A 14345-nucleotide genomic window follows, 5' to 3' on the forward strand; every position below is an offset into this window, starting at 1 on the left:
GATTCCTTCATATTTAGCTGATGCACTGCGGACTGCAGTAAAAACACATCATAAATAGTAACGTGATTTAAAAAACAAAAACAAACACCAAACCAACAACCTTTTAACTCTACTATCTGGAGTCTACTATATTACAGCTATTGGTCCCCAGCTCAGCCGTAGCTTGTATAGATGGAATGTAATTTGGTGTAAGTCAACGTGGGGGTTCTGCTGGCGGGCTGAACGAGTGACACACCAGTGGTAGCTCACCTCCAGGTGGACTTTCCTGTGCAGACTTCATTAACGCTTGTATTTTATATATATTTGAGTATACCTTATTTTCCTGTGTATATTTTAACACGTATTTTATTTATGTTTGAGTATACCTTTTTTCTACACGTAAATCTTTTTATATTTCAGAGGAGTTTTGTACCGATGAAAAACGGGCAGAAACATTGCTATGCGTCTGCAGTGCTATCCGAGTGCCAACTTCATTTCAGTGGAACACCTGAATTTCCTGCAAGTTCTTATTACCTGGCAGAGTAATTTAATAGGTTTTTATGAGTGAAGTTTAGTTAAAGTTTAGAATAAATGTTTAGAAAAAAAAATCTGCTCACTGAATGCGCTTTTCTCTTTCTGTTGTAACTCAGGTGTAATGTCTTTGCTGAGACCTCTTTTGCTGGACGTGGTCCCAACTATTCAACAGACTGCTGCTTTGGCTCTCGGGAGACTTGCCAATTATAACGATGACCTGGCAGAGGCAGTCGTGAAGGGAGACATTCTTCCACAGCTCGTGTGTTCATTGTCTGAGCAGAATGTAAGGCATCATTGTTTTCTTAAGTAATCATTTTTTTTAACTGTTGCACAGGGAAAGAGAAATCTTTCTGTATCAGCTATCTGCTGTTATTCCTAATATAGCAATAAATGAATGGAAGTCAAAGACAGCATGCATGTTTGAACTCCTAAGAGATCCATGTGTATTGTATACATAAATTTGACTTTAAATAAGTTTGACTTTAAAATACCATCTTACCTCCTAGTGCTTTATAAGATATACACTCATGGCATTGGTATGGCTTTAAAATGTTGAGTGATATTTTATTAAAGGTCCCTCTTCAAAATGGAGACAATTTGAAAGCTATAGTGATAATTGACTAGGATTTGTCAATAATACTAAACACTTGTAAAATACATACTAAATATTTCATTACAGAAGTTCATTTTTTATCTCCAAACACAGCCATTTGGAAATCTGTAGTGTGAGAAATATCAAACCACTGATACAGGAGAACACGCTAAAGGTTTTGGTCTTTATGGTTATTAAAAACAACAAAAAAGTGTAGCAACAATTACAGATCTCACGGTCTCTCTTCCTCTGTTCTTGCCATTTTTCTTCAATTCTTGCATATATTCCATTTTTTATTCCTAATGACTGGAAAAAGGAAGAGACAGCTGAGAGTGAAGTGTATTGATACCACAGCCACACTTAAGTTGCAATATTGTTTTATTAGACTTAGGAGAATTAGGATTTCAATGAAAATGTAGTTGGGAAAACTATATATATATATATATATATATATATATATATATATATATATATATATATATAATTTTTTTTCAGTCTTTTGAGGAAACTGTAAATGTAAATACTCGTATTTTTTTTTTTGCATATCTCATCTCATTTTATGCCTATAAAATTAATCAAAAAAAAAATTAAAAAGAGAAACCTTGATGTCAAGATACTGGTATCGTATGGAAAGAAAACTAAGGTTTTAGGTAGACAAATTTATAACCACTTTGGTTAATTATTTGTATTTTTTTAAGGGAAGGAGGGGAACAGAACTCCTTATCCTCTTTTTTTTTTTTTTTTTTTTTAATTTGGAAACCACCCCCCTGTTACAATTCAAAGCACTCACTAAATTAGCTTGAGTACCCTGATTTATCTCTTCCATGTTACTGCCAGTGCTGTCCCTACATCTGTGAGATGGCTGTAATTCAGAATCACTTGGGGCAGCAGCAAGATTAGTGTGAGGTCATGGAAAGCCTACTATGCCTTGGTGACTGAGGGCAAGTGAAGGAAACTCATTATCCAGTTCATGCAGAGTTTAGCAATGCATGCAGTTTGTACTTCCCAAAGGCAAAAAAAAAAAAAAAAAAAAAAAGAAAGGAAAAAGATACATTTCCATTCCCCTCACTCTTTGTGTATCAACATCTATATTTAAGGAGCAGATTCTTTGAGCACACAATAAATACTAATTCTACTGATTTATGGAGAACAGTTACAGGGTTACATCCCAGCTCAATGTTTTGTCAATTAAACCGAGCAAAATAGTTTTACAGTGTGTTCTAACTGGGCTTGTGAATACGGTCTGTTTGTAAATAAATGTGTTTTGAATAACAATAGAAACAAATAAGTGTTTTCCTTTGCCAGAAGCATAATTACTTAACAGAAATAACATACCCATATTTGCACAGACATAGACTGGCGTAAATTATTATAGTTCCATTGAGTTCAGCAAAACTTAGGGTAACAAACGAGCTAGGGAATTGTCCACTTGTGTCTGTACAGTTTCCCTAAACCTCTGTTCCCCTAAATGATGTTTAAAGTCTTGCTCCTAAATTATGTTCATTGGTATCTACTTGTAGGTCTTAACTTAGAAGTCTGGATTTTTGGCATTAAAGTATTTTATTGGCACTGGTAAACTGAGCAGGACAAGGGCGTGCACTTAAACACTGGAAGATGACGGCGCTCTTTAAATGCTAACACAATGAGTTTTGGCCAATGCTAACCATCAAACTGCTCAACAGGGCATGGATATGGTTTAGGGAGTAGTGCAGGACAGAGACAGCTCTCAGTTGTATGGATGGGGCCCTTGTGCTTTGAGGGAAGAGAACCTGAGGTGCATGTACCTGGTGTGTGATATTGCTTTCCTTCAGTGCCAAGGAATGGGCCAGGGTCCATTTTCCTTACATGCAGAGCTGTTGCAGATGGTCCTCTACTGCCATACCTTAGTGCTTCAGGGTGAGATTTTTCAAAGGTGCTTGGACACCTTGCAAGATGCAAAAAAAGAAAAACAAAACAACCATTCACCTGGCTCTTTGTTTCTATGAATTTCATTCAGAAGGGATATGGGGTTTGCACTGTTTTATGTTCCAGTTACCCGCACAGGCTCCTTGTACAGAGCAGGGGAGTCAAGCAGCTTGGAATGAGATTAAAACCAAGCTGATGGATGGAGAAGGAGCCCTTTGGTGCTAGTCATAGTGCCAATATACCAACTGTCAAGCCACAGAGCACACTGGGCATGCAGGCGTGGCAGTAGGTTATTTGTGTCCCAGTGAGTCTTGTGCTCGTTGCTGCACAATAACTTCAAGAGGGAGGTGAGCTTTTTCCTGGTGCAGATCATAGAATCATAGGAAAAGACCTCCAAGATCATATGGCCCAGCTATCACCCTCCCACTCCTATCACCACTAAACCATGTCCCTAAGCACCACATCCAACCTTTCCTTGAATACACCCCCAGGGCCGGTGACTCCACCACTTCCTTGGGCAACCTGTTCCAATGCCTGACTGCTCTTTCTGAGAAGAAATGTCTCCTGATTTCCAACCTGAACCTTTCCTGGCACAGCTTGAGACCATTCCCTCTAGTCCTACCACTGGTTATCTGCAAGCAGAGGCTGACCCCGAGCTCCCCACAGTTTCCTTTTAGGTAGTTGTAGAGAGCAATAAGGTCTCCCCTGAGCCTCCTCTTCTCCAGACTAAACACCCCCAGTTCCCTCAGCTGTTCCTCACAGGCCTTGTGCTCTAGGCCCTTCACCAGCTTTGTAGCCCTTCTCTGGACATGCTCCAGGGCCTTGATGTCCTTCTAGTGAGGGGCCCAAAGCTGAACACAGCAAATGAGGTGCAGCCTCACCAGAGCCGAGTACCGGGGGATGACCACCTCCCTGCTCCTGCATTTCATGATTGCGTTCAAAATGACCTGTTCTATTACCTTTCCTGGCACCGAGGTCAGGCTGACAGGCCTGTAGTTCCCTGGGTCCTCCTTATGATGCTTCTTGTAGATGGGTGTCACATTAGCAAGTCTCCAGATGTAAACAGATGTAAAGAAGGCATTAGGAACCTCAGTGGTCAGTTGTTTCTGGCAAAAGTGATTTAACTGGCCTCTGAATTTTGAAACTGAAAGGAGGGGAAGAAATGTAACCTTCATCTTCCACATTGCGATGATAGCTATCAAACTGTGGAAGGAGACTGCGAAATGTGACTTACGAGGGAATATGCAGTTTACATGGAACCCCACGATGTGTGCCGCATCATACACTGTAAAGATGCTCAAAACATGTACCTGCTCCAGCACTGAGGCAGATGGGTAGAAGATCTGAGACAATAGCTTGGATTTTGCTTGAACTCATTACAGAGTCACCAAGCTGCTTAGTCCTGTTGAAAGTGCCTCAGTTCCGGACACGTGCAGTAGAGCTGCAGCTTGCTGGTCAAAACTGAGAATCATCCAGGGCTAGGTGTTTGCTTGGCTGACTTTTCAGGATCCTAGGCAGTACTTAGGCAATTTGGGGTTTGGATCCTGAAACTTTATGCTGGATCTTATTCTCTGTGTCTGTTTCCCATTTGTGAATGTAAACAATGTTTTATCATAGAGACGTTATGAGGGTACGATATACATTACAAGTTGTGAAGCCTTGTGGATGTTGCAGACGGGTAGAATTATTTTAGAAGCTTGCCCTACATAACCTATATAAGCTGGCTAAATATGTTAAGAGCTATTGTTTTTGCAGCTCTTATCACTCACTGCTCACTTAAATAAACAGACTTATCTAGGCTATTATCTTTTCTCCATATCCTCTTAGCCCTCTCATTTTTTCTGTTTGTTTATACGCTTACTGCAAATTTTAGATCATAAGCTGACTCAAAGGACTGTATGTTCATTGTTTGCATGATGTCTGGTGGTCCTGATTTGGATCTGTATGAGATATTGCTGCTATTAAAAAGTCTAATTTATGCACATAGGTGCTCTGTTATGCTATAAACTACTTAATTTTATTAAAAACATTTTTTTTTCTTTTTCTTATTTGTATAGCGTTTTTACAAGAAAGCAGCTGCATTTGTGCTAAGAGCAGTTGGTAAACATTCTCCACAGCTAGCTCAGGCAGTAGTTCAGTGTGGAGCACTGGAATCACTTGCGATTTGCCTGGAAGATTTTGACCCTGGAGTCAAAGAAGCTGCAGCTTGGGCACTCGGGTATATTGCCCGACACAATTCAGGTAACAGGTTACACGTGTGTTGTCTTTAATCTCACGTGAGAGTTGTAATACTTTGTATTATTGTGATGTTCATAAATTACAGCAAGATGCTTCTTCTGTACTGTTATAAAATTTTAAATTTGGAATAAAGACCTGCTCTAACATTACAAATCCGTCAACGCTACCTTATGTGGGAAGCTGGCATATCTGACATCCACAGTGCCCTGATCCGTGGGAGGTGCTCTAAGAAGAGATGGATTGGATTTGTGACCAGGAAATAGCATTCTGCTTTATTCTCCTTTGTGAAGAAATTTCAGAACTTATATGTATTATATAACTGTTACTATGGAACAAAGTTTATTTTGCTCACCATTAGTTCTTATTTTATATACATAGTAAAAAGCAGAAGCCTAGGACGAACCAAGTTTCATCCATCGGACAGCACTGCCTGCAGGATAAACGTGCTAAATTCATCACAGTGACTACATATATTACCATTAGCCAGTAGACCGCACTCTTCTTTGAGAGTCAGGAATAGATCCTAGGAATCTGATATTGAGCAGTTCGCTGCTGTCTTGCAAGCAGTTATATAACTCACTGGCAGTGTCATGTTCCTATTTAAACACTGATCCACGTGGTCAATAATTCTTTTACCGGCTATTTATATAGTTCGAGTAAAAGTTTTGAACTATGAATCAAAGAACTGAGAGAAGAAACTGCTGCATGGAAAGGATGGAAGAAACGGCTTGCATTCATATTGCTGAAAGTTAAAATAATTCTAGGATCACAACATTAATTTGTGTTGTTTTGGTTCTAAAATGCACATACACTGAATTTGGAAATTATTCTTTTATTTCTTTCTTTTATTTTTTTATTTTATTTTTAATCAGTGTGGAGTGCTGGACTGCAGAAGGTATGGGGGATTTCCTCTTCCCATTTAGAGAGATGGTTAACTTTCTGGGACAGACTCCAAAGTTATCAGCATCTTGGGAATGGGCTGCTTTTCACCAGGGAACACATTCATTTTTGGTGCACCTCTGTGTGCTAAGAAGCTTTTATCTTTTGGTTATTGGGTCTGAATCCCTGAAAATAAATGTTGCTTTCATCTGAAACATATTTTCTTAAGTGTCATTTGAAAGTGTTCCTTTGTATAAATGTATGTAGTCAGAGTGTGTGTCTGTGTTACTCTTAACGTAAACATTTCTGTAGTTTTGTTATGTCAGTAAATCAATATTGACTCACCTCAATTGCCCTTTGTGCTATTCATTGCATGAATGCTGGCTGATCTTCAGGGTGATCCAGTTCACTCTGTGATGGCATTGTCTGCAAAGATGGAGATGGTGTGGAGGTGTTGAATAGAGCAAACTTCTTATACAATTTTTTATTCCATAGTTATGAATTATTTATTCACTGACAATGAATTAATGTATGTCCCATGTCAATTTAGGCCACCAATAAGAACAGCATTTTCAGAAATTAGGTTGAAATTGCAAGTGCTACCAAGCTCAAGCATAAGGACAAGGACAGATTGTTTGATGTAATCAGTTTAAAAAAAAAAAAAAGAAAAAAAAAGTTCTTGTTCCCCAGTCGCAGCCAACTGGGGGATTTACCTTCTATAACACAGTTGCAAGAAGTCTTTAAAATAATGATTACTGAAAGTAGAGGAGTTATTGACTTGTCAGTGCTAGGTGAAAGGTTGAACTAGATGATCTTAGAGGTCTTTTTCAACCTAAATGATTCGATTCTAAGATCATTCTGTGCATGGTGTGGTTCTTCTGCTATGAGCATTGCTTTGCAAAATAATATTGTTGGAGATGGGATACAACAATAGGTGGACCTGGTCTTATCAACATCTGGTGTTTACTGTTAAGAAACTCTGGATTAGACTCAGATGCTTATGTTGATAAAGTTTGGCAGTTATGATTTTCTGTCATTAACTGTGAACACATATTATAGCTTAAACTCTAAAAATAGAGCAGACTGATAAATGGTTTTCCCCACCCACAGGTAGTTTTTCAGTTTCAGAAATTGTTTCTATTCCCGTGGGGATAACATTAAGACAAGATTTGTTTTTTGTTTAACTTCCTGAAAAGACCGTGGAGGAGGGAGGCTTATTTGCCCCTCAGAAAGAATAGTTCCATGATTAGGGCATATGTCTGGGATGTGGGAGATGGATTAAAGTCCTGATCTGTCTTAGGGAGGATGTGAACCTCTGTCTCCCTGAGTGCAAGCAAATGCTCCCAGCATTAGGTGGTAACTGTTCTGCTGTGGGAGGGATTCTCATTTTTTTATCAGAAATCCTGTCCGTGACCTGGTAAAGCTGCTCTCTAGGAACTGCAGTGCATGCTCCTGTGAAAAGATTTTGAGAAATCAGGACTCTTCGTCTGTGATGATTTTTTTCCTGGTTGGCAAGTTCCTTTCTATCTTACCATTTATCACTATCTATCACTTAAAACACAGTTCTTCTGTAAACAGATGTCTCCAGAAGGCATGTTAGATTTTAGGTCAAGACAGATATCTCATGAGATTCCAAGACACCAGAAATCCTGCTGGATCAGTTTCCAAAACTTAGCAACGGCTCTTGCAGTTCTGCTCTTTCTTGAAGATCCCCTTGAGCTGAATTTCAGATGCTGATTTTACTCCAAGGTACATGGATCAGAGTACTCTATTTTTGCTGTGCTCTAATCTTGCCAGTTGACATTTCTACTGTATACTTGTGTTTGGAAAGAAGAGAAGTGTTCCAAATACCATCAAAATACTATCAAGTCCATGAAAAGCATGCTGTAAATTTTTACTTATACCATATGCAGTTAGATTGAAAATGCAAGATTCTCCTGTTTGAGAGAAATGCGTATCACTTAGCTTTCTACTTGCTTTGCCAACATAAAAGCGTAAGACATAGAATTTATTAATGTTCTCTTACCTGCTTCAGCATTTGGTAAACTGATAGGAAAACAAAACCAAACAATGCTATTTATGCTCGAGCACATTGCTGAGAGAGGAGTTATATGCATTTTTGAAGTGCTGTGCTGCCCACAGGATCGTAGGGTAGTTCAGCTTGGAACAGACCTTTGGTAACGCTCTAGTCAAGCTTGCTGCTTAAAGCAGGGTCAGCTACTAAGTTGTTCACATCTTCAGTGACGTGCCTTTGGTAGTAATTCTGTTTTATTCCAGGATCTAGGTTTACCCTGTAATTTATGACCACCATCCATCTGATTTGAACTTCTTCCACCATTTTCAGTGCAATCATCAGTACTGTGGTTGTAATGGTCTGTATAAATCAGTGACCCTGAAGTGCAGCCTTTTGGCTGCTTGTGAACTTACTCTTCCTGTGTGGCCATCACACAATCACATGGTCTTCAGAAAAATGCAGTATTAGTGGTTGTTTTACTCAAAACCTGTTATTTCCCGTGGCTACACCTTCCACCACAACACGGTCTGTTTGAGAACACTGCTCCACATTGAAACATGCTTTTGTTTCCAAGCAAAGAAGGTTTCGCTGCTGTTTTCCACTATGTGGATATGGCATTTGTTCCTGGCTGGTTTGCCTGCCCTGGGGACTACCATGCATATTCACTTCCTCATATTCATTTTTCTGCCTCATCTTTTTTTAATCCGTACTATTATTGCTAACTTGTTAATGTGAGTATGGATTTTTTTTTTTTTTTTACCCCCAGATCAATCCTATAAGACTTTCCATTGATTTCAGAGGGTATGTAGTCAGGGGCTTATTGACTCCTCTTCATTCACTTGCAGCTCTTCCTGATCACATAAGCTCATGACTAGGCCTCAACTTACTTTGAATTAATTTCTCAGTCCCTGCTGACCACTTTTGTATTGAGACAAATCAGTACAACCCTAGTGAAACTTTTAGGTGAAATGGTGACATCTTAAACTCCAATGTCTTTCTTTATAGGTCTTCCTTAGTACCTCCATGTCAGCATGTCTTCCTGTCTGCCATATCTTCCTCTGCTAAAATTCTCCTCATAGTTCTGGACAGAAGCAACTTATCTATGGTGGGTTTTGAGACCAAATTCTCTTGTCTCTGAGTGTATGTGGAATCACACTTCCTACTTTCCCTCATGTAGGGAGATGTCCAACTTTATCACCATGTAGTTAGATGGGTCTTTTGGTCCATGCCCATAACTGCAGTTTCAAGCCATGGGTTTGAGCCCACTTGCTGTGGTTTTAGACGGTGTTTGTAAATTAGTTTGTTTATTTTTTTGCTGCTTTTTCCTTCTTATCAACTCTTGGTCTTGTCTTTACTCTGGTAATGCTGTCTTGGAACATTGTTAAGAAAAGTCTTTTTGTATTTTGTTTGGTGATTCTGTTCCATCTCATTGAATTTCTTTGGCTGAATATTTGTTTTTAAAAATGTCTGTATTTCTCCTTTAGCTCTTCCTCAGAATTCTTTTCACATCTCTCCATGTTCTTTAATTACGAAGCAAAATTTTGTAAATAACAATAGATACATAGTCCGAATTAAAGTTGTTCTACCAGGTGGGAAAGTTAATTAAGATTTGTTTTGAGAAAAATAATTGCAGTTATCATACAATAATTACTACTTAAAATCGTAGTTTTGGGCAGAGACTGTGGGGGAGAAGTGATGGGAAGATGCATAATTTCTTTGTCCCTGCATCGGCTTTCCCGGTTTTCTAACAGTCTGTTTACTACTTGACTGTCTTCTGACACATGGTGCAGCCCTACATGTGGTAAGTTATTAGCCAGGAACCTTATAAACACCAGTGGAAGAACAACCGTTTAATTAACCATGACCAACAGTAACCATCAGTATTTAAATGATATCAGGCTTCTAACAGCAAGAGCTGATCTAAATTGAATCAGATTTAGTTTGCTCTTCTAAAAGAACTTTTATTTCTATGGCTGGGCATTGTTGTGACCTTAAAGTATTGCTCTTTCCTTCCCTACTTGGACTTCATAATTTCAGCTCATAAGGCATCACAGAAACACCTTCTTCTAGTACCATCCTGTACCTCTTGGCATTATTTTCATCATGATATTAGCATCTTCTCAGCAGAGTGTAGACAATTGAGATTGTTGCTCTGAAGTTGCTTCTGAGACATTGGGTCAGTAACTGAGGCACGGCCAGATTAATCAAGACCTTTGGTCAGTAGTTCATGACGTATTTCTCTTGGTCAGTGTACAGAAGAAATTGAAGAAAGAAGAATTTGAAGAAATCTTTTTTTTTTTTTTTAATGGGAAGCTGAATGTAGTTTATACCACTTACATTGTTTAGCTCATTTTCTGATTTGTTTTCATACATGCTTCAGGTACATTTCATTTTAATTCTGTAAAATTGCAGATTGACCATTTGGCAAGATTTTGTTTAAATCGTGTGATGTGTATTTGGAGGGTGCGTACTTTACACTTTTAGCCAAATAGTTATTTGAATGGTTAATTTTTGTATTAGTTTATTTATTAGTTTATTGACTACATATATTTTTGAAGTAATTTTTTTATACTTTGCTTGAAATTCTGTATCATGTCAAATAGCATACAGTGTAAATATATGAAAGATCAAACGTATTGCAGTGTGTGACTATAATTCATTAATTGAAAACAAATTTGGTCAGAAAAATTATTTGGATGCTAACAACCTAATGATAACGTGACTTACAGATTTCATGAAAAACTGTATTAGTCTATGTATATTTAATGAAGTATGCTATATTTTTCTTAGTATGAAAATCTCTTTATGGATGGACTATAAATCAAAAGCTAAGTTAGAGTCTTGAAATACGACAGCTATATGTTGCCATGGTACTGTAAGTCAAGATAAATGTTAAAGATAATAATGGATATGCATAATAAGGTGTAGCAAAACTGAACTAAGACCTAATAGATTATTGAATTCCCCATGATTTTTACTACTTTTTCAACACTATTTTAAAAAAGCGCAGCTTTGTTATACTATAAATTTTGCTTGTGGTATCCAATAATTCTTATTTTAGGACTGTGATTAATGCCGCATATATGGACAGAGCTAATGAATTTCTAATAGTGTAATTTTTGCTCATGTCAGCTAATCATATGCTCAGATTTTTTTTTTTTTTGTCTTTTTATTTAAGGTGCAGTTAGTTAAGGATATTGTACTAATCTCAGACACACAATATCTCACTGATGATATTTCTAATTTATCTAATTGGGTGTGATAAAATTTTCATGTCATTGAAATATAAATTCTGTATTTTCCTGTGTATGGTAGCAAAACCTAATTTTGATAGGTGAGTTCAGTTTTTCCGGTCTTTTATGTAAGATAAATCTTTTGTGTATGTTTTTTTGTATTTCTGGTTTTGGCATTTGATCTATGCTAATATCTGCTTATCATTTAAAGAGGGTAAAATGCTCTCTAATTAGGTGGTTGGTAAAATTTTGGTACTTTGGCTTTCTGTGTTGTTGTTAGCCATGCATAAAATGCTTTCCTATTGATCAGTGTAGAATAGCCAGGGTTTAAACAGCTGACATCTGCTTACTTTAAAAAAAAAAAAAAAAGGAAAAAAAAAAAGAAAAAGAAAACAGAATAACAAACCATTTCAGCCTAATCTACCTCAAATGTGTGCATGTAAATGGGGGTCCATCTATTGACCTGCATTCTTTTCAGTTTTGGATTGGTCCACACGGTTTATGAAACCAGGAGGGCTGATTTGAAATGCAGATGTCGAGACAGTGAGCTACACCCTCCCCTTTTTCCTTTGCTGTATCTGTCAGGGTGAAAAATGGCTTGCACAAGGGTCAGTCACCCATACTCACTTAATTACTTTCCTTGGACCTACAGAACTGTCACAAGCTGTGGTGGATGCAGGAGCTGTTCCTCTTTTAGTGCTCTGTATCCAGGAGCCAGAAATTGCTTTGAAAAGGATTGCTGCTTCAACTCTCAGTGATATTTCAAAGCATTCTCCAGAGTTAGCACAGACAGTAGTGGATGCAGGAGCTATCGCTCACTTAGCTCAGATGATCCTGAACCCTGATGCTAAACTGAAGGTACATTTAAAAATTATTTTTTTAATCTCCATTTCACCAGTCATTACTTGATATTGAATCAATGACACTGATGTGCATATTTATTTAGAAAGCTCTTGTTTTGGGTGTTAACAAGATGTAACTACATAGTGACGGAGTTCTGAACGTGTTCACTGATCTAGCTACTGGATAAAAAAACTGCTGCTCAGTGAGGATCAGCTAAACAAATCTTTAAAGTGAATGGTATTTTTTTGGGGGGAGGGGAAATTATATAGTATCATGTGAAGAATGCAATCTGATGTATGACACCCTGTCCTTTTAGTTTAACATCGTCTAGTAGATACTTTTAATGCACAGTTCAGTTACAAAAAAGGTTTTGCATGCTTAAGATTATACCATAAAGCAGTTAATATTGAATGTATTATTGTATTTTTGAATGTGCTATCCGAATAGCTCTTGTTGAAGACTTCATCGCAAGTTCAACTGACAAAAGATTTCCTTAATATATCTTTCCTGTTTTACTCTAACAGAAACAACATTAAAAACAGTACTTCAAGCATAGATAAAAATTATTTGAAGTCTGACAGACCAAACTTATACAAATAAAAATACTTTCTGTAGATGTCACTAATTTTTAAATTATAGTTTTAAATGGTGTATATATTTTTTCTTTTTTGTTGTGTAGCAGTTTGAATGACATGAAACAAAGAAGAAACTTTTATTCAGGAACCAGCAAATGTTCTCTGCCATTATATTCGTGCATGAATTGATTCAGTGAATTGTAAAATAGCTGTAATTGTTTTCTCTATCTTGCTTTGTTTTCCTTGATGCAATAGATTTTTGTGTGCAGGAGGAGTGTGTGTTGCAGGCTGTTTGTATACTATTGATTTTATAACAATTTTTATTTACTAGCGTCAGGTGCTGTCAGCGCTAAGCCAAATAGCAAAGCATTCAGTGGATCTTGCAGAGTTGGTGGTTGAAGCAGAGATTTTCCCAGTTGTGCTCACATGCCTGAAGGACTCAGATGAATATGTCAAGAAAAATGGTGCAACTTTAATTAGAGAGATAGCAAAGCATACGCCTGAGGTAAAACCTTGAAAATGCAAATGCAAGGTCATATCATTAGATTTTACACTTTAAATAAAATACAGGATTATTCTGTCATTTGCTTTTCGAAAGAGAGGGCAAATGGCTGTTTGGCATATTCATTGGAAAAATATGGAAATGCTTGCTGATATTATGAGATGTGTATTGAATATGAATTGGCTTAAGAAAATTGGGAATCACATGGAGTATACCTGACTATTTCATTCCATAAGATAGCAGCACAAAGAGGCAGTTTTAGGCTGACAGTACTGTCAGATATTAAAAATATCATGAGTAAAGCCTCAGAGAAGTCATGATAGCAGCTTACGAATGACAAGAACATGCTGTAACAATAATAGATGGTGTGTGTCCTTCTAAAAAAATCTTTTGGGGTTGCTGGTATCACATTTTAATTATTTTTTCCAATAACAATGAAGTTCAAAAATTCCCTTATTTATTATTAAACTGATAATGATTGCTTATACTAGCTTGTGTTTGTGATCTGAGTGTCACCATTTACATTCTTTTTCCAATAATAGATATAGGAGGATGGGGAGGTTTAGCAAAGCAAATGCAGAATGAATAGGAAAAACAAACAATTATATTAATTTGTCAGATCATAGAATCAGTTAAAAGGTTCCAAATATGACTGTGGAATGAAATATAAGGAGTGGATTTGTGGAGCATGCTAGTGGTGAACACAGCCGTCGTGATACTAACTTAACAATTGAGAATTGTTTTATCAAGAATATTGTGCTGCTGTTTCTTCAGCCTGCTTGTGTTGTAGCTGTTGTTTATTAAAGGTTGCAGTCTTGTTTTCCTACATTTCCTACTTTCTCTCTGCACCTCATGATTGATGAAACTTCACTTTCTCAGAGAATTGAAGAAATTATCAAAGGCAGGCACTGGAGTTGGGAGTTAGAGGCCATACTCACAGGACTCCAGGCTAAGGCAGAAGAGCTGCTAGCACAGGATCCTTCATGCAAGGGAATTGGCCATTCTAGCTGCACTCGGAAAGAGCCATGGGAGGTATCTTAGTGACTCCCAG

General features: G+C 37.5%; 1 protein-coding gene across 6 annotated transcripts in view; it reads left to right on the forward strand.

The window, feature by feature from the left end:
* Positions 1–14345, forward strand: part of SPAG6 (sperm associated antigen 6) — a 37655-nt gene that overhangs the window by 9753 nt on the left and 13557 nt on the right. For 4 of the 6 annotated variants that reach the window (XM_027450637.3, XM_038175164.2, XM_072033694.1 and 1 more), the window contains 4 exons: positions 630–796; positions 5068–5251; positions 12027–12232; positions 13124–13297. In XM_027450637.3, coding sequence (XP_027306438.1) covers positions 630–796; positions 5068–5251; positions 12027–12232; positions 13124–13297 — 731 coding nt within the window. Of the gene's footprint in view, positions 1–399; positions 522–629; positions 797–5067; positions 5252–12026; positions 12233–13123; positions 13298–14345 lie in introns of all 6 variants that reach the window. The other 2 variants (XM_027450638.3, XM_072033695.1) reach the window with 2 other exon arrangements.

This window comes from Anas platyrhynchos, chromosome 2, assembly GCF_047663525.1.
Source record: "Anas platyrhynchos isolate ZD024472 breed Pekin duck chromosome 2, IASCAAS_PekinDuck_T2T, whole genome shotgun sequence".
Lineage (NCBI taxonomy): Eukaryota > Metazoa > Chordata > Aves > Anseriformes > Anatidae > Anas > Anas platyrhynchos.